Source organism: Columba livia, chromosome 2, assembly GCF_036013475.1.
Source record: "Columba livia isolate bColLiv1 breed racing homer chromosome 2, bColLiv1.pat.W.v2, whole genome shotgun sequence".
Classification (NCBI taxonomy): domain Eukaryota; kingdom Metazoa; phylum Chordata; class Aves; order Columbiformes; family Columbidae; genus Columba; species Columba livia.
In genome coordinates this window covers 111,392,848-111,419,925 of record NC_088603.1, presented here as the reverse complement: position 1 = coordinate 111,419,925, position 27,078 = coordinate 111,392,848, and the positions used below count along the sequence as shown (strand labels likewise).

The window sequence follows — 27,078 nt, the reverse complement described above, 5'->3', positions numbered from 1 at the left end:
AGTTAAAAGGCTTCTAGCATGCTCACTTTAATTCGGATAATCATATACTTCAGAGATTTTTTAGGCTGATTACCTAAGGAAAGGGTTTTTATGTGATCCATGTCTGATCCCTCAAAGAAATTTTGAACACCCTGGGGACTTTCAGAAAAAAAAACAAAAAACAAAAAAACAAAACAAAAAACAAAACAAAACAAAAAACAAAACAACCTAACAACCTGATAGCAGAGTGCAAGTCTCAAAGATGTAAATTTCTCCAAGTTTCCTAACAGAAGCTATGTAATAGGGCACCCAGCTGAGTGATAGGCCGCAGCCCCCAACACAAGATTCCCATCCTGTTTGATCTTTCAGCAGGTCAAGTGGGACACACAGAGCTCCAAACCAGCCCTAGAAAACTGTGTTTTGCACTCCTGGATGTGGAGAAAGACAGAGACAGACCCCGTGCATGAAATGGAAAATAATGGGCAAGAGGAAGAAAACTGGAAAGTTTTCAAGGGAGAAGCTGGGTTTCCTTTAGTTGGAGGACAGAAGATACAGGACACATCCATGAAATAAACAGTACTCTTCTATTTTATTTTTTTCCAGGAAAAAATATTTGTTCCTTCATTGAGTCTGATGCCAATTATTTAAATAGCTAATAAGAATAACTGTTTAATATTTAATGTCCATTAAATGTGCTTTCTACATCTTGTTCCTTTACTAACATTGGAGGTGTTATCCTGACAGTGGGCTGACCTGCAAGAAATACTTCTCTATTGGCAGGTCAAAGGAGAGAAGAAAAATACTTTAAATGGACAGTACACTTCCTCAAAAAAAGTCTAAAGTTATGGCATTATATTAATATTCACTGCTGGTTACATTAAAAGCACAGTTTTTGACTTGCTCTCTGACCTCCACGAGAATCCAAACTTGCTTTATGCAGAACTCTGCATAGTGATAGCAATCTTCCTTCTTTCATCCACTTGAAAACAGCTAATTGACTAAATTCTGGACTTCAAATATAAAATTATTATTTAGATAATAAGATCCCACCTCCTGCATATCTTGTTAATAATAAAAAAAAAAAAATATCAGTGAACATCTTAGTTGCATATGAGAGGAAACATATGTAACTAACAAATCTAAAATTACTGAATAAAGGGCAGAGCAGTAATCCCCAGCTCTTGCTCACAGGCACCATCCATCTTTCCTGTAAGACTGTCTGATGAAGTTTAGCTGCTGCTAATAATAATAACAATAATAATGAAGGTCAAATTGAAAGCTAATGGAATGGTGAAGTACAGTGAAGCACGTTGTCAGCTGAAAACATTCTGCATGACCCATTAAGGCTGGGGATACTGGCTTGGACAGCTTTTGATTTACTTTTACAGAGGAGTTATTAGTTCTAAAATCCCACCATTTCCTTGTCACTAATTTTGGTTTAAGCCAATACTCTCAGCTGTGAAATGGAGCAGCTGAGAAGTCCACTCAAGTCAGCTGCTCACGGTCTTATTTAAAGTGGTGTTCACCTCCAGCTGCGTGCAGCAGTTTCTCAAACATTCACCTTCCCTGGGGGCCACAGGTTGGTTTCACAATCAGTTTATGCCAATCTAAACAGACTCTGCCACTGAGCAGGATTAATCTGTACAGGAAGCTTTGCTTTAAGGTGCATAACCTCATCCCTCCTCCATGGTCTAATTTAGCTAAAATCCAAGACAGCTGCAACACCACCCTAGCAGTAGCATGGATTCATCTACGTTACAGCCTCATCCAGTGGGGCAGGGACCCAGCAGCATAAGTAGTCCCAATTTAATGCATTTACATTACTTCTATCCTGACAGTGGCCCAGAACATGCTCACAAACTGTTGTATTTTGGGCTTAATGTAAAATACTGTGGATGAGATTTTTAAAGGAACCTCCTGGAGACAGATAATCTCCCCACAACATGAGCTCCTTACCGCTCAAGATTCCTTTGAAAACGCTCACCTAATTGTACAAAGTCAGAAATATGACTTTGAAAGCTTGCTGCAGCATTTCATATCAGTGTGATGCTGTATACTAATATCCGTTCATTGAATCCTTAGTCAACTTGACATTAAATTGCCCTTCCCAGGCAGGAGAGGAATGGTAAATTATAATGCCTGAAGATACTTACAGTTCAGCAGGGGCTGTAGACATGAAATATCAGACAGAAGAAAACTGCTTTTTGGTGGCACCAAGTACTTCTGCCCCATTAACACAACTATCTTCGCACAGTTTGAACTGTTTTCTGTAACACACGAAAGCAGGTCCTGCTCTGGAATGGAGGTTTCATCATCTAGCACATGTACAGCTTGATGGTCACTTTCATTTACAGCTAGAAACTGTTTTGCCATTTCACATAATTCAGCCAATCCACAGTCAATGTGTCCAGGCCCAACATTCTTCCTGCAACTGACTTCTGCAGTATTGCGGTGAAGAAAACCACTTTTGAGTCCTTCTTGGACTAAACGCCAAGTGCCTTCCCAAATGAGTTTCCTGACCTGTATGGGCATAAAGAAACAAGGGAAAAATAAATGATCTTTCAAGTACCTACTTGATTAGGGAAGGCAACAGAAATCAAAACACTTTCAATCCGCAGAGCAGGGAAAGGATCCTTGCCAAATAACTGACTTAAAGGCTATAAGGGCATGAAAATGAGGCCATGCTAACTTCTGTTGGTTTTCTGGTAAAGTGACAACAATTAGAAGCCTGAAGGAAGAAAGAGTGAGAGACTACTGAATAAAACATTTCAGACAATAGAGGTAGAATACTATTCTTCCGAACAAACATAAATTTAAAAGCAATAATTTGAAGTTAAAATTCTAATCAAATTTCAAGTTACTGTGCCCATAAACATACTTCTAAATGAGATGTATACTGGGATCTAAAAATCTTTTTTTTCCCAACATTTCAATTCACTTTCAAAAAACATAGTTTATGCATTTTAAAAGTACTATGGAAGAACAATAAGCAAATCAAGTTAAATTATTAGCATTTGGTTTTGTAACTTTTCCAAGTGATGCACATCTCAAATAATCTGCAAGTGAGTCCGAGTAGACGAGATTCTTGGATCTATATACACTCTCATTCACCTCAGCACGCTCCCTTTGTAAAATTTAGAGACATAGTTTATTCCCAAATCATTGACCCTTTATGATTTTAATTATCAGCAAGGCATTTTTGTTCATTTAGAAAAGCAGTATTACCAGTTACAGTAGCTTTATCAAAGGTTTCAAATACTTATTACGTTTTCTAAAGCTCCTGGTTGTGGAATCCTCAACTTTACAAGATCTTTTTACAAAATACTCGTTATTGCAATTTCCAAATTAACAGGGGGAGGAATTTTTTTTTAAATAATTTCTTTAATACCACCACCATCTAGTCATCTTAGAAGACAGAGTCGTAACTTTTTAGTGCCTAGGTTTGCAATAGTAAAAATTTGTACTGCTTTAATATAATTAATAAATATATCTTTAGAAATGCTACAAGTTGTACAGCTGAATTAATGCAGATGGCTTTTCTTCTTACACTCACGCTAATCCACAGGCAGCCAAAACCTCTTCACTATCAAGCAATTTAAACAGTAGTTTTAAAAAATGCAGAAAGAATTTAGCATGTTTTGTACTGTTGCTTATGTTGGCTCTGACTGAAATTCATAAGTGGATTCAATGCCTACTGTCACTGGCAGACTCAAATTCGGTTGTTGGTTTGGTTTTTTTAATGCTTCTAAAGATATGAATAAGTGCCAAAATAACCCGAATTGACTTGCAGAGCTACAACCTTTAACACTACAAATACAATTAAAAAATAATACATTTTAATCTGAGAATTATATCAGAGGCTGTGGTCACAGATGTTTCAAAACTGTGTCCTTTTTGCACCAAAAATCATTTGAAGTTACACAGGCCTCCAAGACATCTTTATTTCTTCCCTTACTGCTATTATTTAGCTACTTTATTTTAGCTTTAATATTTTCATACTCATAAACCTCTGTTTAACGTTGAACTACCAAGTTCTCTCCTTTAAGGAGATTCTGCACATGCATAGATTATTCACAATAATTACAGGACTTCTACACTATATTATAGCAAGCTACACATGTTTACTACAAAATCGTTGCCATCTGAGCGTAAAAAATTCAGTAATTTAAATATGATCCAAGAGGAACAAATTTTATTTAAAAAGCCCAATATGACTAACACCTTTGTCAGAGGAAAGCAAGCACGTGTAGGTCCTAGTTCAGGTCATATCACTATGTAGGAAAGAAACAGGAACACATCAAACATTATTCACAGTTTACATTTCTAGGATTTACTAACATGCTTCAGTACAATTCAGTTGTAACTTCACCAGTATATCGTTGATGTAAGCCTAAATAGAGACTTGCATTCTAATTCATTCATGATACTTTAGTATGACAATACAAAATGTTAGAGGGAATAATTGTTTCTCATTAGCAGAAGCAAGACATCTTGCAGCACATTTGGTCAGAGAAGTTTTGAATAATCTTGGCAGTGTCCTGTTATACTAAAAACAAGTTGATCTTCAGAACAGGGTATGCTGTTTATTTCAAATCAGTCACTTCCTGCTCAACTAATATTCAATTCATCACTATGTGATGCTCAGCTATCCATAGCAGTAAAAGATACTTTGTGAATGCAGCTTCAAGCTCTTCAAAATGTCTCTGCTGCAGTTTCATGTTTAGTTCATTTCATAAACATACACAGTAGATATTCTCTGTATGATTTAAGGATTGGAGAGATGACCTTCCCATCAGTGGAACAAGCTACAAGAACCAAACTTGTTTGTAAGCATGTTTTGCACCCCATACACACCCAATGCCGGGTATCATGTACTTGCAAAATATACTTTTGTTGAGACTTACCTTTGAATGGTATTCTAAAGCATCCAGTTCCCCTTGGTTGAATACACATTTCCTTTTACGTTTCTGCAGAATGAGCAAACAGTGGAAAAAAAAAAATATTAATCCACAATGAAATGAAAAAAAAAAAATCAAACACACCTGAATTACAAATTAACTCTTTTGAAAGCAAAAGAAACTTTTAATCTCTTTATTTTCCTAGCAGGAGTCCAATAAGCAAAAAGATGTTCTCAAAATACATAGGCTGCTGTAGGAATGCTCAAGGTACACAGGCTTAAGGCTGTGTTATGTTCACAGAATCACAGAATGTCAGGGATTGGAAGGGACCTCAAAAGATCATCCAGTCCAATCCCCCTGCCAGAGCAGGAACACCTGGATGAGGTTACACAGGAAGGTGTCCAGGCCTTTGAATGTCTCCAGAGGAGACTCCACAATCTCCCTGGGCAGCCTGTTCCAGTGCTCTGTCACCCTCACTGAGAAGAAGTTTCTTCTCATATTTAAGTGGAAACTCCTGTGTTCCAGTTTGCACCCATTGTCCTTTGTCTTAGCACTGGCTGTCACCAAGAAGAGCCTGGCTCCATCCTCATGACACTCACTCTTTACATATTTATAAACATTAATGAGATCACCCCTCAGTCTCTTCTTCTCCAGGCTAAAGAGCCCCAGCTCTCTCAGCCTTTCCTCATAAGGGAGATGCTCCACTCCCTTCATCACCTTTGTTGCCCTGCACTGGCCTCTCTCCAGCAGTTCCCTGTCCTTCTTGAACTGTTGCTCACAGCACTGGGAACTGAAGGTACCTAGTGTATACCACAGTTCATGTTCACGTTTCCTCTGCTCCACATCAGAAGATATTTGTTCAGCTGCCAAATGCAGCTTGTCTATAACAGGAGAAAATGAACTAGGTGTTCACAATTACATTCGTCTGCACAATCTTGACAGCTTCCAGAGTTTCAGCTCAAGTGCCTGACCACAACAAACATCAGAAGATTTTGTAAGAAATCCGCTACTTTTGAGTCACAGGATGTGCATTACTGACATAAGGGACACAAGAATGTCATAAGGAGTGATTACCTCTTCCAGTCATCTTGAAATCTACTGTAGAAACATTTCTGCTCTCCTACGCAACCTCAGAAAACTGATATGTGCAAAACAACGTTAGTGATATATTAGTTACCAGGGTTTACTGTATTACAGCGAACATACCTTCCTAGCACTGGCAACAGAACCTCCGATGCCACTCTTGGTTCCTTCTTGGTGTTCCTCTCTGTTGCTGTTGGCCTTAATTTCTGTGAGACTCAACTCCGGGCATCCCTGACACAGCTGCTCTTCAGAAGCTACAGCAATATGGGGCTTAGAAATGTCAAAGAACTCCTCTCGAAACACGTATCTCGTTTTTGCTGTTTTAAGTTCTGCTTCTACTACATCTCCAGGACCAGGAATAGAACCATCTCTTGATGTGGAGGTGGCAGCAAAGTTAGAAGTATGGTGGCAATCTCCAGTAGACATGACAGAGGTATTGAGAGCGACACCACCAGGGCGTGCAAAGGAGTCACAGACCTCATAGCCACACTGGTTGATGAAAGTGAGATGATCCAGGAGCCACCCCGCTGCCAGCCGATGTACCACGGACATCATCACTTGCCGCTTCAGCAGGAAAAATCAGCTCCCTGAAACCATAGCAGGTAATCACACACAAGTCCTACAGAAAACTCCTGTGGGAATTTTTAAGAGTTCACTTTTCAGAATTATTACTGTTCTGTTAAGTGTCACCACTCTTCTGGCAGGCATTTCCATGCACACACAAACTTCAGCTAGTTTTCCCATTATGAATTCTGCTTCATCCCTACTTCACTGGTCTTGTTCTAATAAGCAATTTTTAAATAAGCTTCTGTGATTTTACACAGTCTAGATGCACTCTGAGATCATCTTTAACAAGTTAGAAAACAGCACCATCGCAACGCAATTACATAAACCAGGAATTCACCTGGCAGCACCCGGGAGCGGTAACACAAGCGCCGGGACAGAGGCGGCAGCAGCGCCCGCGGGCACAGGGGGCCTGGGAGCTCGGGCTTGTCCCCGGGCACCTCACGCCGTGTTCCTCGTGCAGCCCGAGGGCGCAGCAACCGCCGCACCGACGCTGCGGGCAGAGAAAAGCCCCGCAGCCCTCCCCAGCACGGCAAAGCCGCACGCACTTACCCGCGCTGTCCCGCCGCTCCTGGAGGCCGCCATCTTGTTGTACGGACACGCGTTTTCCACTGAAAGCTTCCGGGGGAATCAGGCAGTTTACGAGTGAGCAACCGGGCAAGCGGAAGTGACGACACACCCCCTCCTGCTCTATCCTGCCCCTCCGCCGCCTCGCTGTGACGTGTGGTGGTGCGTGACGTATCGGCGGGCGGATTTGAAATTGAGAGGAAGGCGAAGGCGGCGGCCTTAACGGTAACGGCTGTTGGGACGGGCCGCTCCGCGGTGAGAGCCTTCCCCGCTGAGGGCGCGGGCAGCAGCTCCGGGCTAGTGTCTGTTCTGTCTGTGGGGCGGGTGTGTGTCCGTGAGGTGGGCGGCGGGCACGGCCCTGCCCGGGGAGCCGTTGGCCGCGCACCGGGGCAAGGCCTCTCTTCTGCTGGTGCATCGATTCTAGCGAGCTGCGCTCTTAAACTCCCCGTTCGGTGAGGCAATTTACTCTGTTTGAGGTGGGTCCCTGGTAAAGCAGCGGGAGAGCGCAGCTTACTGCCCCAGAGAAATTGAGGTCGTGGATAAGCTGTCCTGGGAAGTGGGCCCGACCTAAATTTCTGTCACGGTTTGTGAGAAGTGGAACTAGAAGTGTGATCATGAGTCACAATTTACACTGTTAATGTGTTTTGGTAATGTTTGTAATGAAGTTTTTTTGATTCAGTCATTTGAGCCTGCCCTGCAAATAAAATACATCGTCTGTTCAGGGCAAAAGTTGGCATTTTTTTGCAGAGTTAATTTTATTTGCCTCAAAATCTCACTTAATACCACTGTGGGGACAGTTCAATACTTGCAGTTTGATTTATATTTTGTGTGTGTAGCCTGAAGTTAGCCATAATATTATCTCAGAATAGGCTTTCCAGTTATTGTGCTATGATACTGCATTATCATTTGCAGAGCCAATAAGTGGTCTCTGAATTAGCGGATAAAGGACAGATGGATGGCTGATTTGTTAGTGTGGCCTTCCTCTCAGCTGACTGAACATAAACTTCTTAAGCCATTTTGCTTTTGGAACCTGTAGGTTAGAAATGACCGACATATACATAAAGGCAAAATAGTAGGTTTGGAACAAGCACTGGTACTTTTATCAATAAAATAATTTGAAAGGCTGTGGCTGGTGCCATGTAGTTTTGGAGCCTGAAATAAATTTTTGTTTGTTTGTTTATTTGTTTTGTTTTGTTTTTAGGAGAACCTATTATTTCTGAAAACTGTCTGTCACACTGCCTGCGCCAAAGTACAGTTCTACTTGCTTATTCTGATCCTTTGGAAAGTCCTTGTGGTGTTTAAGAAGGCGAATACTCTTAGATCCTGGATTTTCCAATACTGACAGCTTGTGATTTACAGTTTTGTCACCATGAGACGAAGTTCAAATGTTACCAGAAGCAGTGGTCGGCAATCTATGATGGCACTGAGAGTGCAGGACAACAACAAAATGGGTCTTCAGACACCTCAGATGTAAGTCTTGCTTAATGTCTTGCTGAGAACAGGTATATAAAACTAACTATGAAGAGATTTACTATAATGTGTTTGAGTGTGTGAGTAGCAAGTGGAAAAAAAAAATGGGAGCAGCAAGAAGAAAATTCCCTGCAGCCAACAATAATTGCACCAATAAGTGCTCCAGTTCTGCAAAAAACTTTTGAAAATTTATTTGTATACTTATGACACATTCCAAATTGTAACACTTTTTCTTACCTATTTCTTAGGAGGTGGCTGTGGGGGTGTGTATGCATAATATGTATACTTAGAAATCTCCTTGCAGAAGTAGTTTTGTTAATGGACAAATAATGCATTAAAAACAGTTGACTTTTCTAAGATGTTTCTAGGCTGAAGATGCTTAGGCTTATATGGATGTGTTTATAGTTTTCTTACATAAACAAAAGATGAAATGGTCACTTGAATCCTTCTCCCTATCCCTCAGGCAGGAGAGAGGTACATTTGGGAAGCTGAGCGTGGGCAAACCTACACCTGCAACGTCGGAAAGAAAAGTCAGCTTTTTTGGGAAAAGGTATTAACAGCGTTAGATCTCTGTACTGTAAATTGAAACAATAACAGTCCCACATCGTTCTGTAATTTTTGTCTCTTGACAAATTTTCCTTATAGGGAATAATGGACCTGAGGCCAGCAGACCTTTAGGTCTGTCTTCGTCCCCTCTTTCATCACTAAACAATAATGCCATGGAGTAGGAATTGCTTTTAGAGCTGTTCTTCCTCTTGGGAATTATATGCACTGCAGACCTTAAGAGCTCCTCAATACATTTGCCTGTTTAAGGAAGAGTGATATCCCCAGTACACTCTGCCATAGTTTCTTCTCTCTCAGATGCAAACCTTCCTTTCAGCTTAGTTTGTGGTTTCTGGGTTCTTGCAAGTATCATCTTTTGTAGGACCCCACTGTTTCGGGGAACTATTCCTTTTAAGTATTCCTTAAATATTTCAGGCTTTATTTTCAATGACCTGCATCATTTTATTTCTTCATTTTTGGGGTATTTTTCTGCTCTGCAAAACTTTATTTCTTTCAGGACACTGAAGAAAATATTCGCCTAGAATGCAGTAACCCCTCTGTTGTGTGCATGCATTATGGCTTCCAGGTTGATGTTTTTCCAGTCATCCTAGAAACATTCAGGCATGCAAAAGAAACATAAAAGTAGCAATTCTAGTGACTTAAACATTAAGTAAATTCTTTATGTTGTCACAAGAACTGTATTTATTTTTTGTTCTTAGAACTAGTGGGGCTGGAAGTACACGCAACAGTCAGTATGGTATGTTTGGTACAGAGAAAATCAAGGATCCCAGGCCACTTCATGACAAGACATTCATCCAACAATGTATCAAGCAGCTTTGTGAGGTAACTTATTAACTTATTCTAAATGTTTGTTAGGCATAAAAGATACTACTCAAATTATTTTTTATGATTTCAACTTCAGATTTTATTTAGTGACTAATATGCCATGTCTATTTTTTTCAGTTTCTTTCTGAGAATGGTTACGCGCATAATGTTTCCATGAAATCGCTGCAGTCTCCATCGGTTAAGGACTTTTTAAAAATCTTCACTTTTATCTCTGGATTTCTCCGCCCTTCTTATGAACTACCTAACTCAAAATTTGAAGAAGAAATTCCCAGAGTTTTTAAAGAGTTTGGGTAAGATCATTATTGTTGTGCTAAATGGATTTGATACAGCTAGAAATTTAAAAGCTAAGAATTCTGCTTGATAGTTGCGGAGAACAGATAGGTTTCCTTATTCAGATGAGACTCTGAAACTACAATGTTGTGATTGTTTTTCCCTTTTGTTTAGTTCTAAGTTTACTGTCTGATTCTGAGACTCTACTGTACATTTTATATGTGAACTTCCAGAACTATAAGCACTTGGAAGCTTGCTCTTTTTTCATTACCTTTATTTGTATTAAACTTTGAAAGACAGACACAATTTTTTTTGACATACTCTTCTGGTTCATTCTGTTAAAATCCAAGAACTGAAAAACAATTTCAGAAAGTTGGATCCAGCTCATTTAGTTAATATCATTTTTCTTGTAATTTCTGTCATTCTGCTTTCAAAGTAGGCAGTGGAAATAAAAATTACACCAAGGTGGGAGCAAAAAAAATAAAAACAAACAAACAAACAACAACAACAACAAACCAAAACAAAATAAAACACACAAAAAAACCCACAAAATAAACTAAGTAGCTGGGTGGGTTTTTTTTCAATCTTCTTCAGTAACTGTTTGAAATAATTAATGTACTAACACTTTTCAAGAAAAAAAATGTTCTCCCTGTTGATAACAGTGAGTTTTCAGTCTTGCTTAAAAAAACAAGTGAAGTGTGTTTTACTCCTGTAGATTCGAGCCTATGATGGCCTCAAAGTACCAGGGCTCCTTAGACGTAGGCAAAATTCTGTTCTGTTCACTTCTCAATGTTTTAATAAAAGTTTGGTTTAACCTATAACATTTTAAACTGCTGACCTAGCTGAAATATTGAAAAGGAAGTTGCTCTCAAGAGGATTTACTCTGCTGCACCAAAAGTGTAATCCTGTATAAAAATACTTATTTTGAGGACTCACTTTAAGTTGTCTTTTGAGAGTTAGAAAATGGATCTAAATTTATTTTTAAAAATTCTCAGGCTGAATGGCTCACGAGTGCATATTTAAAACTATCAGTCTATCAGTAGCTTCTTGTCCTATATTCTTAAAATAACTTCAGGCAGCTGTCAGTCTAAAGATGGAATAAGATCTGCACTTCTGTGTTCCTTTATTTGTAGAAGATTTTGAGAGGATGTCTGTAATTAGCAGTATAGCCTTTGTGTGTTCTGTATTTATATGTAATATTAATATTATACTTTGATATGCAGCTGTTCTGAAATTATTTTATGTAGTTGCATGACACTAAGCTGATTGAAAAACTGAAAAGCAGCTGGCAAAGTGCATTTGACCCAAGAAGCAAGCATCTTGCCCTCTAAGAACAGGACTCCCATGTATCAGTTAGTTTTCATCTGTTAGGAAAGCCTTCAGGCTTTCACACCCAGTTTGGAAGTCTAAACATCATCCATTGGAGTATTAATCCCTTCTTTGTGTTTGTTGTCTTTCCTTTGGGGTCTTTGTCTCATGGTGAATCACCTCATGCCCACAGGGCACACACTCCTTTGTCCTTAGTGTTGCAGCGCCCATCTCTCCTCTCACAGTAGCTTCAGAAGGAGAAAGACAAATCTGCTGCTACCAAGACCAAGCCAACATACTAAGTTGAATATGAAGAGGCTAAGGAATGTGTGAAGGAATAGCTTATGCTTCTTTGTATGAGGCCTTAATTGTTCCTAATCTTTGGATATGCAAAAAAAGGCCATTTGTTCACTAGCTAGCCAGTTGAGGGAAGTGATTGTCCCACTGTATATCTCACTAGTGCTGCCCTGTGTGCAGTTTTGGGTGCCTCAGTATACAAAGGATATCAAGCCTATTAGTGTATGTCCAGAGAGGGATGACCAAGATGGTGAAAGGTCTCAAGGACAAGACTTACGAGGAGTGGCTAAGGTCACTTGCTTTGTTCAGACTGGAGGAGAGAAGGCTGGGGACGTAGAGGGTGCGGTGCTGATCTCCACTCTAGTGACGAGTGATGGGAGACAAGGAGAGGAAATTAGGCTGCATCAGGGGAAGTTCAAATCAGACACTAGGAAAATGTTCTTCACTGAGAGCATGGCCAGTCACTGGTACAGGCTTCCCAGGGATGTTGTCACAGCACCAAGCCAGTCAGAGTTCAAGGGAGTGTCTGGACAAGACTCTTAGTATTATGGTTTAGTTTTACGTAGTCCTGGGAGGAGCAAGGGTGTTGGACTTGATGATCCCTATGGGTCCCTTACAACTTGAGGTATTCTGTGATTCTATGAATCACAAAATGAGAAACCCATGATAATCGGATAAAATAGTGCTGTAAGAACTCAGCTTATCTCCCTTTGATGTTTGGCATAAAGTACAATTCTTGTTCTTCCTACTGTGCCTTGATCTACATGTAAAAAACTGCTCTTTTGTTTTCATCACTGTTTGCCCCAGCTATTAAAGATGTATTTTCTTTTGCCTTGTAGGTACCCCTTTGCTTTGTCAAAAAGCTCCATGTACACAGTGGGAGCACCACACACATGGCCTCAGATCGTGACAGCTTTGGTTTGGTTAATTGATTCTGTCAAGGTATCACTTGTCTTCTTTAAGTCAAATAGTTTCATTTTTCAGGATGGAATGTTAGTTTCAACAGAGACCTCTTAAATGCTTCCTAAAAATGTCTTCGTTTGACACTTTTGTAAAGAAAAAGTCCGGTGTTCTTACTTGCCGTCTGGGAGCTAGTTTTTAGCCTTACTTTCAGTAACTTTAAACTGTGTTTTAATGATATATTATAATATTTAACTGTGTGCACTGGATAAATTGGTAGGCAATGATGCCTTCCACATAATTAATTTTTGAAAAGTTAATCATGCATTTTCAGTGCAGATCTTCCTGTGACTTCTGTGATCCTCTCCTAAATTTGAAGTCTAAGGATGGAATTTTCAATAGCAATTATTCAAGTGTCCTGTGATTGTTGTATAGAGTAGGGGGTTTTGTGTTTGAGTAGGGTTTGTTCTTTGTTTTTTTAACAGTGATAACTCTGCTGCCAGCTCAGGTCTGAGCAAAATTTGGAATCTGTGACAAAAGTTCACCACTGCTGAACTGGGCACACATAAAATCCCATCCTTTATGCTGAAAAGACATGTTTGGCTTAGCAAGACAATTTGGCAGTGTTGAATGTCCATTTAATGTGTCTTCATCTATAGTTTCAGTCAACTAAGCACAGGCTCATTACCCTGATGTGAGTGGTCACATTCTGAAGCAGAGCCATTACACCCTGCTTGCTGAAATCCTAATCCAATGTTATTCTGCTTCTTATGAACACAAAACTAATATGAAAATTAATGGGGATTTTCACACTTGCTTTTTGTATGTACACCTGTGCCTTTCAGTTGTATGCTGCCATGAGGGAAAATGCACCATTGTTTGATGATGGACAGAGCTGGGGAGGAGAGACAGAAGATGGAATTGTACATAATAAGGTAGCATAGAAGTAAATTATTACCAGTATTGTTCAACTTAATTTTGCCATGTGCTGTAATAACACAATTTAAATATATGACACCAGAATTTTAATTGTACTTATATATCCTATTCAGTTTTATATTCACAGAGTTCTCTTGTAAGTATAGTAGCATTATATTAATAGAAAAAGCCTGATCAGCTGGTTTCCTGAGCAGGCATCGTGGCCAGTCTCTTGGTGAAGACTGGGTATTAAGTTGAAATGCCATATTCTCTGAGTTGCTACTGTTTCTATTCTCCTTTGTGGACAATGGGGGTCATTATGCTGTTTGTTTATTCTTTTAGTAGGGTCTCCGGTGTATTTCTCTTTGGCATTTGAGTCTCCTAAGGTTAACAGCAGTACAGTGTAAAGACAGTGACTTAAATACAAATGTGGTGGCTCCTGCCAATATCTACTCAGTTTACACTTTAAACATTGGTCATAATGTTTAATTGCCTAGCCACAAAATAGGGTGACAATGTAATTCAGAAATTTAAAAATCCAGCAGCTTGCTTTCTTTCTAATTTATCATAGATTATTAGCACTATTCAGATCTAACTCTGTGTTAAATTGCATCACAGCAGATGTTTGAGGCTGTATGATGTGCCAGAACATTTAATTAGAAAATTGCAAAAATCAAATGAAATCAGAATTTTGGAGTAAGGTTACAAACCTGACAGTTGACAAGTAAAAATGCTTTTAAGCTAAATGTGTTCTTAGACATCAATACATAGGCATATATGTGGAAACAAAATTTACAATACTGATGTAATTGCTTCTGAAAGATCTGTAATTTAAAGTCTCCAGTAAATTCTTTTTGAGTAACCTTTCTTTAATTCTAGATTAGTTCTCTGACATCTGCAGATCTGAAGTATTTCATATTTACTGAAAAGGTCTGTTGAACAGACCTACAGTTTCCATAAACAAACCTGGGAGGATCATATGCTTCAAGATAGCACATTCTTAAATATTGTACCTACTATCCTTATTAGGTATCCCAGAAAAATGTACCAAGTATTTCTAGATATTTCTAAATGTGAATTCTAGATGCCTCCTACTGCCTGGATATAATCTGTGACATTCTGTGTTTAAAGGGAAGGGAAAAAAGTTGATTTTTATGGAAGTGCAGGCAAACCAGTGAAAGATATTTTTAGTGCCTGTTTAATTTAATTGGTTAAGTACATTTAGACTGTCCAGATATTTTACAGCCCTTTGAATCACTGAAATGAAACATTTTTTAATTGTTTTCAGCTTTTCGTGGACTACTCTGTGAAGTGCTATGAGCAATTCATGAAAGGGAGAGATACTTTTGAGGAATTGGATGCAGAAGTGCAATCAAAATTCAGTAAGTTTTCATGTTTTAATGAAGTATTTAATTGTGTTACTGGTTTCTTTTATCCTAGCATCACTGTTGTTCAGTTTACAAGTGAAAGTGATCTGACGTAAGAGAACCTGAAATTCCCAAGTACTTCTCAGTTACTTCGACTTATTTTTCTTTTTGTTAATAGTACAGACAAACAAGTTGTTATAAATAAGAGCCAATAAATCGATTCTGCGTCAATCAATCGATTTTATTTAGCAAGCGGTAATTAGGCAAAACAGCGCTGGGTGACCGGGGGAAGCTCAGTTCCACCAACAGGCACACCAAATCAACCTTTCGTATGTGCTTATATACGTTATGCGTTCGTTTACGTGCTGGGAATTTCCGCCTCTGGAACTTTAGTTATCTGTTGCAACATCCGAGCGCTTTGTTATCTGTAACACCATCCGGGAGTCCTATTATCTGTGGCACCATCCGGGAGTCCTGTTATCTATGACACCATCCAGTAGTCCTGTTATTTATGGCACCACCTGGTAGTCCTGTTATTTATGGCATTGTCTTTAACTACTACTACAACAAGGTTCTACAAAACATAATCAAACTCGCACAAGCACAGTTACTGCTTACAATAATATGCATAATACAATTGAATCCCACTCGATTTGTTCAACATTAAAAATTTTGACCATCACTTATTACACAAGTCATGCTCTGCTGTCAGCTGTACCTGTGTAACCCTACTGTTTTCAATGGCTTTGTGACAGAAAAGCAGTACACAGTTATTCAGATGCAAACTCCATCTATGCAAATGACTCTTGTTTCTGTCTGACAAAGTTAACAATTAAAAAAAGAAAAATATTATCAGAGGATGCACATATGATGAGTAAGAAAGTTCAGCTTCAAAGAGGTCTGAAAACAGTCTGCAAGAGTTCCATACTCTGTTGTGAAGGTTCCCCTATATAATTCAGCGTGCATCTGTGTTTGTCTTCAGGGAGGTGGAAAGTTATTAATTTTTTGACTCATTCATTTCATCACCTACTGAAATAACAACAGAATATGAGAACAAGGAGGAAAAACAGTTCTCACTTTCAATGCCCTTCTATGAAAAGCCAGACTAAGGACACTACCATTGCAAGCCAGAGCCATCAGTTAGAGAAGAAACATAAGCTACCAGATTGTTACTAGATATTAGTAGGAAAAAGTAATCATGCCATTGTTTGGCAAACACTGAGGAAAGTAAGGGAAGAGGTGTCTCAAGAGGCAAGGAAGTATGTGGATAGGAAAGGAGTATACAAATTGCATTACCTTGTGAAGCTGGAACAGATAACCACTACCCTGCAGTGTGGGCTGTATGAGAGTTTGGAAACTGACTTTACAGGAGTGATTTTGAGGTCTTATGAGGACTGAAAAACACATTTGTTGTTGTTGTTTGCTTGTGGTGTTGTAGCTTTGTCTATTTGCTTTCTAATGAAAGTTGTTTGGTAGGTTTGTTATTTGTTTTTTGATGTGTTTGTTTTTTTATTTTAGTTTAAAATAATTGTCCAGATAATGGGTATATACTGTGCTGAAGCTAAAGCACAGATATTCAGCTTAGGTTACGATATCCAGTGAGATTTATTTGTAACCTGCACCCATTTTTTTTTTTTTTTTTTTATTTCCATAGAGGATTTATTTAATATAGATGAATTTCAGATAGAAGGTTTAATATCTGACAACAGAAGACTTAATGAAGAGATTGCAAGACTAGAAAAAGAAAAGGAAAATGAGCCGGTTAGTAAATTGTGTCTATGCTTGTTTATATGGTGGAGTTGCATTTTCTATTATTGATCATTATTGTCATTATTAAATGAAGATACTGGTGATATGTTACAACAAATGAAAAAAATATTTTCAGTGCTCTGTAATATTTTAATTAGGCCAGGTTATTACACACTCTGTACCAATATAGTACAAGGCATTTGCTGTGGAGTCCTCAGTTACTATTTGTTTAATATTATGCAGATATTTTCAGGTAATGAGATCTTGCATTAGCTGAAATATTAATAAAATATTTGGACCGCCTTTTTTGTCTGAATTTCAACATTGTCTTTTCCAAAAGTGTTGGTATAAGAACTTATTAGGGATTGAGATTATAAGATTCAGTTGTAACAGTACATTTTAGGGAAAATATCTTGTTTGAAAAGGTGGATTCTGCTTTTAATATATCATGAATATAAAAATGCTTTAGTGGCTGTGAAGCTGGCAAATTGAGACTCCTGCCTACTGTGCAAAATGTGCTGCTCGTATTCCCAGCTTTCCTTGCCCTTTGTTTTATCTGCCCTTTGTGTATTATTATCATACTTAAGTTGCAAATAATCTGTGGTAAGAACTTTCTTAATGCAATGCCTAATGCAAATCCAAGACTAAATGATGAAATGCAAGAATTAAGGTACTTTTTTTTTTATGATTACTTATTCTTTTGTTATGATTAAGTTGATTCAGCTGTCACAGAGATAAAATATTATTAAAGGTATTTAATTTTATATTTATACTATTGAAGTTGACCAATTACTCTACTGTCTGGTCTGGAAAGTAAGATCATTATTTTAGATCAATATAATAGTGGCTGTTCTTTCCATCCATTCACCAGGATCGTAGAGTAACACTACGAAACCTGAAATTGTCTCTTCAAGCAGACGTCCAGAAATACAAGACTTATTTGGCTAATCTGGAATCTCATATAGTCATCCTTGAAGAAAAAGTGGAAGGTGTTAATGAGGAAGTTGAAACAGGAGGTAAGAGGGCTTTGCTGATAGTGAAGCTAGAAATAGGTTTAAAATAATTGTAATTCTCAGCTTCAAGACAGAGAGAGATACTTAGTGTATGATGATGCTACAAATAAACTTTCTGAAATTTATTGCTAATATAGAGATTATTTTGGCTGATAGCTATTTGTACATTAGAGTATTGAAATGCAGATATTATTTAATCATAAAAATACAGAGATTAACTATATAGGCTGGTATTTTACATTCATTTCACATATGTTTTGTGAACTTAGAAATGGAAGTAGAAGCAATGAAGCAGGAGAATGCCCGGCTCCAACACATCTTTGATAACCAAAAGTACTCGGTTGCGGACATTGAGAGAATAAATCATGAGAGAAATGAGTTGCAGCAAACCATTAACAAGCTGACTAAGGAAGTGGAAGCAGAAGAACATCAGCTGTGGAATGAAGAGCTAAAATATGCTAGGAGTAAAGAGGCGGTATGTGAAAACCCAGCTATGCTGAGAGGTGGCTATCAGTTTTCATTATGCAAGTTTAAACTTGGGACTTGCACTATTGCTGACTTGTGTCCTAAATAATTTAAGAACAACACAGATATGTCTTAACAGGCTAAAGTGACAAGAATGGCTTCTGTTTACAATCTCTCTGAATTTTTTTTATCTTTGCCCCTTTTCTGTTTTGACCATAATGGAAATGTATTATTTTCATTTTTTTCTGCATCATAAGGGACATAAACAGAATATGCACCACTGTCAGCTCTTCCTGTTACAGCATCAAGAGCCTTGATAACATTAACTTGAAATTGCTTTGATAACACAAGCAATTTCAGACTAATAGTAAGACTTGATAGCAAGGAAGTAATGCAAAACTAGTGCTTTGAATCAATATCTCTGCATGCATTTAGGGCTGGATTGATCCCTTAATTGGAAGTTGTAGTAGATTTAAAGGCCAAATTCAATTCCCTCAAACAGGGTGAAAAGATGTGGTTCTGTAAGTGATGGGGTTTAAAAGCTTCTACTTTGCTAGATGAAAAACAAAAAAAAGTTTCAAATATGTTTTGCATTTGGAAAGGGTTATGCTTTATCAAGCACTTGATATTAACTTAAATTCCTCATACTCTGCAAGTATGAAGCACATAAGACTGGAAAAAATACTTATGTTGTCTGGCGTTTGCACGTCAATGGCACTCGTTAATCAGAAAATAGAGCATTTAATAAGCTTTGTCTAGAGGTATGCTCAAGTTAAAGTTTGTTATTAGGATGTGTGGCTATGTGGCATTTCCCATCAAAACCAATGAGAGAAGGAATATCAACATGATGAATCACAGAATGCTAGGGATTGGAAGGGACCTCAAAAGATCATCTAGTCCAGTTCCCCTGCCGGAGCAGGAACACCTAGATGAGGTTACACAGGAAGGCATTCAGGTGGGTTTTGAATGTCTCCAGAGAAGGAGACTCCACAACCTTTCTGGACAGCCTGTTCCAGTGCTCTGTCACCCTCACCATGAAGAAGTTTCTTCTGAAATTTAAATGGAACCTCCCGTGTTCCAGTTTATACCGATTGCCCCTTATCTCATCATTTGGTTGTCACTAAGAAGAGCCTGGCGCCATCCTTGTGACACTCACCCTTTATATATCTATAAACATTAATGAGGTCACCCCTCAGTCTCCTCCAAACTAAAGAGACCCAGCTCCCTCAGCCTTTCCTCATAAGGGAGATGTTCCACTCCCTTAATCATCTTCATTGCTCTGCGCTGGACTCTCTCCAGCAGTTCCCTGTCCTTCTTGAACTGAGGGGCCCAGAACTGGACACAATATTCCAGGTGTGGTCTCACCAGGGCAGAGTAGAGGAGAAGGAGAACCTCACTCGACCTACTAACCACCCCCCCTTCTAATACACCCCAGGATGCCGTTGGCCTTCTTGGCCACAAGGGCACAGTGGTGGCTCATGGTCATCCTGCTGTTCACCAGGACACCCAGGTCCCTTTCCCCTACACTATTCTCCAACAGGTCATTCCCCAACTTATATTGGAACCCAGGGTTATTCCTGCCCAGATGCAAGACTCTACACTTGCTCTTGTTATATTTCATTAAATTTTTCCCTGCTCATCTCTCCAGCCTGTCCAGCTCTCACTGGATGGTAGCACAGCCTTCTGACTGATCATTGTTTTAGTTATTTGTATTTCCAAGCATGTTCTTCCTTCTCTATCAAGTAATCCTAAAAAGTTGAGGCAGGAAAACATATGGCAAAAGAGTAGGGAAAAACACAGGTGAAACCATTCAGTCTTTCCCACACAGACTGAGAAACCTTGCAGAATGAACTCTGAGAGAATCATAAACCAGCACTTAATCCAAACAATGCAAACTGCTGGACAGTCATTTCATACAGCTCTTGCATGCTGTGGCATGACTTGGGGTCATGTTTGTCCAGAGAACTTGGAAATCTATTTAGAAGACCATATGAATACTTTTTGCAAAGCTTTTCACTTTGTTTCTTCTATGTTTTTTGCCCTTTTCTCCTCTGAACAGATTGAAATGCAATTGGCAGAGTATCATAAACTGGCTCGAAAACTGAAATTAATTCCAATAAGTGCTGAGAATTCCAAAGGCCACGATTTTGAGATTCAGTTTAATCCTGAGGCAGGACCTAATTGCCTAGTCAAATACAGAACTCAGATCAAGGTAAGTCAAGTCAACACTGAATATTTCTGTTATTCCTCACCAAAAAAAAAAAAAAAAAAAAAAAAAAAAGTTTTGTTGGAAAAGTCTCTTTTAGGTTAAGAAGCTCCATGAAGCTTCCTTGAAAAGCTTGTGTGATGCATTGCCATAACTACATCATAGTATAGGAAGGAAGTTTGATATTGGAGGGTACAGCAGCCTAAACAAAAACGGGAGAAGGAAAAGATGTATAGGTGTACATCTTAGTTCAAATGAACAAATTGCATTAGCCAGATCTTCTTGTATATGTATTACAGGCTCCTCTTATGGAGATCATAAACCAGACGGAGGAAGAAATTAGGAATGCTACTCAACGGCACATGACGTTGGCAGATACTTTGGAACAGGTGTGTTGGTTAATGAAGATTAGGACTAAAATACTGTAATGTTATCTGCTGGCCTCATTTGACCTTTTTGCCTGCATGAAGTGTGGTGTGATGGGTTGTTTTCTGATTGGGTGACTGGTTGGTGGTGCTAGGAGGGGAGAGCTGTGTGATGATTGCTTTAATTACAACAGAACCTAAAATTTTTTGAGAGAATTGGGGTCTCCTGATGGTTGAAATACTATGAATTCCCTGCGCTGAAGATTACGCAGCTTACAGATATTTGACCATAAACATTGAAAAGTTCTTTTTTTAAAAAAAGTTGCCCATTCCAGTCTTCTGTGTGGCTTACCATTGCTACCAAGTTGTCACGAGGAAGATTTTTAGTAATACTGGGTTCAGAATGGATTGGAAGAAAGAAAATTTTATTTCCCCATTCTTCTTCCCCTACTTCGGTTTTTATTGCTCAGCATGACAATATAGGGTATGGAATATCCTTTTGGGCCATTTTGGTGAACTGTCCTGGCTGTGCACCCTCCTAACCTGTTGCCTGCCCCTACCCTATTCATTGAGGGGCTGCCTTGATGCTATACCAAGCGCTATACCAGCAACAGGCAAAACATTGTGTGTTACCAACAGTCTTTAGCCACCTATCCAAAACAAAGCACCACACAGGCTGCTATGGAGTAAGTTAATGCAATCCCAGCCTGAACTGGTTTAAATACTCCTGGGCTACCACATATTGTTTGTGATGGCATGGATTTATATGTTGCAAATCTTTTTGAATTCTATTTTCTTGGTCATGTTTTTGTTCTAGGTGAAAGTAATGGTAGCAGACAAGAAAAGCAGTGTGAAAATGCTGGAAGAAGAAGCTGAAAAGCTAGATGATCTTTACCATCAGAAGCATAAGGTAGAACTTCTTATAGGTTGATGACAATTTGTCCTTAATGGTATCCTTATCCTTAATCGTTATATTTATACATAAGGTTTTTGGTTGCATTTTTGTTTGTTTGGACTCTTGTGTCCCTCCATTCCTCTTGCAGGTTTCTTTATTTTCAGAAATATTTGAGTGCTACCTTAAGTGACTCAGTTTTCACCTTCTCATAAGAAAATCTGGCATCGTGTTTTGGCAGATCTTGTAAATCATAAGCTACTTCATCCAGTAATAAAAGCAATGGCAATCATATCCTGACCTCAAGATGTCTCAAAGCATGTTCTTGAAGAAGATTTTAGAGTTAACAGTATCTGACTTGTCTATTCAGTTTACATAAAATAAATACACTTACAGATTTAGCAAATATGTTTAATTGCATTAAAAATAAGGAAAACATTATTTTACTAAAAGCACATTAAATGTTTTAATTATCTAAAATAGTTGCTTTGTTTTTCTTCCCCAGTGGGGGAGCAGTTCCTACCCTTTTCCTCACATCTAGTTTAGCAACAAAACATAGTCCTCTCAGTTAACAGCTGCGGCTGCCTCAGTGCCTCCCAGCTCCTCTAACAGCATGGCTTTGGTGGGGCTGTAGTGCCCAGGAGAAAAATGCTTTTTGAACTGAACTAGTGTTTAACATACCTGCTCTTTCAAATCCCTACTTCTGTGCTATAGCCACGAAACAGGGTTATTTCATCGCCAATACCGGCTTAGGTGGCTGAAGGCAATTCATTTCGTTTATTGCTTTCAAAATCACCTGAAACTTAGCTTCTGATCTATACCGTTGCATATGCTTTTCTCTTAAGGTAAGCTCATAAAAATACTCCGCTGCAACTGGATGGTTATAATAAAACATAGTCACGTAATTCCTCATGTAATTTTTAAAATGCTATTGATAAAACTACAGTATTAAAATTATTTTGAAGGATGATGTTTCAGTAATTTACCAGAATTGCATATTTAGTTGATGGCAGAACTTAGTTTGGTTTTGTGCATTTAATTGTGCTAAGTATAGTGTCAACAGTGTCATTCTCCTTGGAGAGAGGATTACTTACATTTTGTACTCATCTTTCAGACATGAAAGGGAAAGCAATTTTCTTATTCGAGTATTTTATTTTTTTAACCTAGAAGCAGTTCTTCATCATGTTCCATTTTTAAGCTATTTAAAGTATGCAGAGTATGTAAATAACACTTTTTGAGTGTTCCTATGAAAGGAAAATAGCTGTAACACAAACCTTGAAATATGGTTAGAGAAATAAAGGGAGGGTTAGGTTGGTTTTGGGTGGAAGGTGATACAAAAAAAATACCTGAAACTTCAGATTTGGGGGGATGTCCTTGGGTTTTTTTAGTTCTGAGTTTGGAGTTTTGAATTTACTATTGGAATGTAATCAGGTAATATAAAGGAGAAAAAAAATCCTGATTATTTCTGAGTTATGCTTTTTATTTTTTTTTCCCCTCTTTCCTTATGTTTACAGGAGGTAGGAGAGGAAGAGCAAAAATGGACAAATGAACTGGAGTTGTTAGAGAAGCATAAACAGCTACTTGAGAGTGGTGTCAATGAAGGTCTTGGTGAAGCCACAAAAGAATTGGATGATCTTCAACGACAGTAAGGCCCATAACTTCAAGTTATTTGTGTAGTTTATTTTGGTTTTCATGTCTTTCAAGGATAAAGACACTTTCTTGAATTGTAAGGTAAAATTATTTGGCAAGCATATAAATTTCAAAAATTCACAACTAAAAGGAATTTATCATTAACACTTAAAATTTTGCTAGAATTCTGTCTGCTACATGATAACTCCTGGTTTCCACGTAATTTTTTTCATATATACTGTTGTAATAAAGAAATTAGTTTGTTTCCAAACTTATATGACAACTCCATTTTACAGCCTGAAGTCTGGAAAGACTATTCTGATTGTATTCTGTCTCTGATGTACTTTGTTTCATATTGGTTAGCAAGTCCTTTTTCTTTGAAGTTGAGTGTCGATATACAAATCTAAGTTGGTTCAAGTTAATGCTAATAGAAAAAAATACAGCTAAACATTGAATACTTGGTGAAGGGTTTGTTTTAGATGTCAGGAATTTTATAATTATGGATGTGACTTTCTGAGTGTCTTTACTTTTTAGATATCAAGTTGTTATGCAAACAACAACAGAAGAGAGCAGGAAAGCTGGTGATAACTTGAATCGACTTCTAGAAGTGATTGCGACCCATGTAGTGTCTATAGAGGTAAGCTAAAGTTTGATATTCAAAACTAAATCTTTCTAGAGATGCGCAACTGCAGTTAATCACATGGAAATTAGAACTTACTCTTTCCAATAATGTATCAGTTACTTGGAGCTGCTGCCCTGAGTCTGGGGATTCTAGTTAAATAAATTTGTTGACAAAATCCTTGGTATAAATAATCAGTATTGATTATTAAATTTCAGCAGTAACAGTCAAGTTTAATCTGCTTCTGGTAAACGTCTTTCAGAGAAGTGTTGAATTGAAATAACTTAAACTGTACAATGCCTGCTTAACATGCTTTAGCAGAACCAGTGCAATAGAGACCATGATAGTTCTAATAAACTTTCTGTAACACTTTTCTAGAAATATCTTGATGAACAGAATGAAAAAATTGACAGAGACTATGAAGAATTCATTTCTGAAGATCTATTGTCATCCTTGACCAGAATTCTAGACAGTTATAAAAAGAAGGCTGAAAGTCTATAATTACAAAAAAAGTGAAGATGAAAATTTTGCATTTCTGAAGCTCTGGTATGATGCCTTCTACAAGAATGGGTACTTCCTGCATTTAGCAGTGAAACTGGTTTTAAGCATAAGGAAATATTTATGGACTTCCTTTGTTGCATTGACACAAACACATTAAAGAATATATTTGCATTTTCTTAAAGGCTTTGCTTTCGCTTCCTCCTTGCAATATATCATGCATGATTACAAAAATCTGTGACAGGACAACTGTGGAACAATTTAGTTTCATATTTCCTTTATCATTAAATCATTTGTGCTCTTCTAGGAACATTAGTAAGTCAAAAGTACAGTTAGCCTGTTAAAATAACATCCCAAAGTGGACTTAAAGAAGGAACCACAAGTGAGAGCACAAATACAGAGGGGACACTGACAACTTGAAATACTGCAACTTAATTTGTGGTTTTTGTAAACTTGTAAAATTGCTAACTGTGAGAAGAGTTATGCTTTCTGGAGTATAGTTTGTGTATTTCTTAGTATACATATGTATTTGTTGCACATGCATGACAGTGGACATCCTTCCCCAAGCCTTTCTTTTAGTAGCAAGACCAAATGTAAATGTCATTCAGTCTCCTGTTTTTTCAGTTATATATGAAACTACTCAGAGACCCCGCTTCCATGAGTAAGATTGCTTGGGTTTTTTTTTTTTTAACAAAAACCTCTTTGAAAAGATCAGTAGTAGTTATACAGTAGTCTTGTAAATAGTTTAGAGAAAGAAAGTCATTTTGAAAACGAAGTTTTGTCTCTATCTGCTCATAGTCCCAGATGAACCTTCATTGTACTAGTTCAATATGTGTACCAGAGATAGTTCTAAGTAGGACACCATCTGAATTCTGGCAATATAGCTGATCAGTTGTAGATTTGGCTGATGTTGGATACATCAAAATGGCCCAAAATGAGTCTGCTTTCCTGTTAGACCACTAGCACAGACTCTGATTTCTCTTGCTTAGGAAAGTAGCAGTAAAATTAGTGGATGGGGGCCTTCAGTCCAAACACATTGAAGAAAATGTAACAACATCTGTTGAACATGTACTTGTCTCCAGTGCTATATGGAAGTAGTGTCATCTTATCTACTCTGTATATACCTTTGTGAGGTGTTTTTAAACAAAACAAAAATCAGCATTTATATCTTGGATAGTTTACGGTGATATTTCCTAGTAAAAGTATAGAAGTATTTGAGTGTTTTTATTAAAGAGTTCAGTGATAATAAATATCACTGATTTGTATACACAATGATAAAAACAACTTTGCAGTCTGTTCAAAAGATTTTAGCTGCTGATAGCTAAATGAAGTTGCTCCTTAATTCTATAATTAGTCACTATTTGAATGAAACACAGATCCCTAGCATCTATAAGAAAACTTAAGTTAGACCAGCTGAGAACAGACTGCAAATAAAAACTGAATTGTCTTTTATTTCAGGATACTTACGCAGACCATATATAAAACTCAGTTGTCCTTAACATAGTGTGTGAATCTTCTGGCTCCAATATGTGTATTTTGTTTCAGACATTATGACAATGATGGCATGATTTAAGCTTCTCACTTTCAGTTCTTTTGTCCAGACAGCTATAAAAGTTTTCTGACAGGTGGGTAGTATTTCTGCTTTCTTCTGTTGTCCTCTTTCATTTTACCTTTACAAACTTTTTTTTTCCATGTTATAGCCTAATCCTTATCAAATCTCAGTTCCTTCTCTTTAGGAGCTTTTTTTCTTTTGTGATTTTTTTTTCTAATATTTTTGTTATCTGAAATAATAACCTTCTAATTAAGTAAAGCTGTGAAACATACAGCGTAATCACGTTCCTTTAAAATATGTGCTTGCTTAGGGACTATGCTCTCTCGGGTGCCTCATACCTATTTGCTTCTATAGCTGATTGTTCCTGTATTTATTAGTATCTGCAGGTTCTTTGTCATATGCAGTAGTCAGTTGGCTGAGTAAATTAAAACAAATATAATTTCCAAGGACTAATACTAACCAAATGATAATAGGTTAAAGAATCAAGGTCACAACCACCTTCTTTCATGTACTGGCAAACGTAATATTCTGAAATTAAAATAGTCTGAGTAATAAAAAGTCCACATTTGTAATGTTGGCAACATGTTTTTGTTATTGGGCTGAACTATTGGTCTGTATATCAGTTAAACTGGATTGACTGTAGAATCAGCTTTTGACCTAGGTTCTGTAAAATATTGTGGGGATTTTTGTCATAAAATAACATAGAATAACAGTGGCCAGTGTTTACTAGGTAATATTGTCTTCACATTTTGAAAGGGAGGAAATTTTTCAATGCTCCTTGAACATTGCTCGTGTGTGATATATGAAGTCAGGTAGTCAGTTATTTTTTAATTTGCATTCTGGATTGTGGTTTTAAATTTAGACAATAGGCACTAGAACATAATTACTGCTCTTGGTTTTGTTTCTTTTTTTTTCAGAATGTACCACTGGCACCTGTACATTTCAGTAGCATGAGTCGTTTGTAGATTTTTGCTTTTATATGGATACAGTTCCCTCATTAATTGCTTGTGTATTTTTTGTACAGTTTACTTAATATGTCTTATGTATATTTATACTTAATAAAATTTCTTCAACCTCTTC

The 27,078-nt window shown here is 37.7% G+C and overlaps 2 protein-coding genes across 14 annotated transcripts in view; one reads left to right on the top strand and one right to left on the bottom strand.

Annotated features, from left to right (window-relative positions):
- The window catches only part of METTL4 (methyltransferase 4, N6-adenosine), an 18,735-nt gene extending 11,544 nt beyond the window's left edge, over positions 1 to 7,191 (bottom strand). For 5 of the 9 annotated variants that reach the window (XM_065053261.1, XM_065053263.1, XM_065053269.1 and 2 more), the window contains exons 1-4: positions 7,077 to 7,191; positions 6,084 to 6,547; positions 4,884 to 4,946; positions 2,133 to 2,499 (exon numbers count right to left, since the gene is read on the bottom strand). In XM_065053261.1, coding sequence (XP_064909333.1) covers positions 2,133 to 2,499; positions 4,884 to 4,946; positions 6,084 to 6,515 — 862 coding nt within the window. In that variant the 5' untranslated portion in view covers positions 6,516 to 6,547; positions 7,077 to 7,191. Of the gene's footprint in view, positions 1 to 2,132; positions 2,500 to 4,883; positions 4,947 to 6,083; positions 6,593 to 7,076 lie in introns of all 9 variants that reach the window. The other 4 variants (XM_065053268.1, XM_065053262.1, XM_065053264.1 and 1 more) reach the window with 3 other exon arrangements.
- Positions 7,172 to 27,078, top strand: NDC80 (NDC80 kinetochore complex component). 5 transcript variants are annotated; one of them, XM_065053257.1, is made up of 17 exons: positions 7,172 to 7,316; positions 8,293 to 8,561; positions 9,025 to 9,111; positions 9,824 to 9,947; positions 10,068 to 10,240; positions 12,665 to 12,767; positions 13,571 to 13,660; positions 14,932 to 15,025; positions 16,665 to 16,771; positions 17,631 to 17,775; positions 18,042 to 18,247; positions 20,297 to 20,449; positions 20,743 to 20,832; positions 21,626 to 21,718; positions 23,215 to 23,345; positions 23,864 to 23,966; positions 24,327 to 27,078. In XM_065053257.1, the coding sequence occupies exons 2-17, from the start codon at positions 8,461 to 8,463 to the stop codon at positions 24,447 to 24,449; spliced, it is 1,923 nt and encodes a 640-aa protein (XP_064909329.1). In that variant the 5' UTR covers positions 7,172 to 7,316; positions 8,293 to 8,460; the 3' UTR covers positions 24,450 to 27,078. The 5 variants fall into 5 exon arrangements, with proteins under 5 accessions (XP_064909329.1, XP_064909328.1, XP_064909330.1 ...); XM_065053256.1 differs by having other exon boundaries at positions 7,215 to 7,346; XM_065053258.1 differs by having other exon boundaries at positions 7,265 to 7,415.

Bases quoted from the DNA above. Each gene is read 5' to 3' on its own strand.
- NDC80 (XM_065053257.1), top strand. From the start codon at position 8,461: ATGAGACGAAGTTCAAATGTTACCAGAAGCAGTGGTCGGCAATCTATG. The intron at 9,112-9,823 runs GTATTAACAGCG...TTTTGTTCTTAG, and splicing joins GTCAGCTTTTTTGGGAAAAG to AACTAGTGGGGCTGGAAGTA. The intron at 9,948-10,067 runs GTAACTTATTAA...TATTTTTTTCAG, and splicing joins GTATCAAGCAGCTTTGTGAG to TTTCTTTCTGAGAATGGTTA.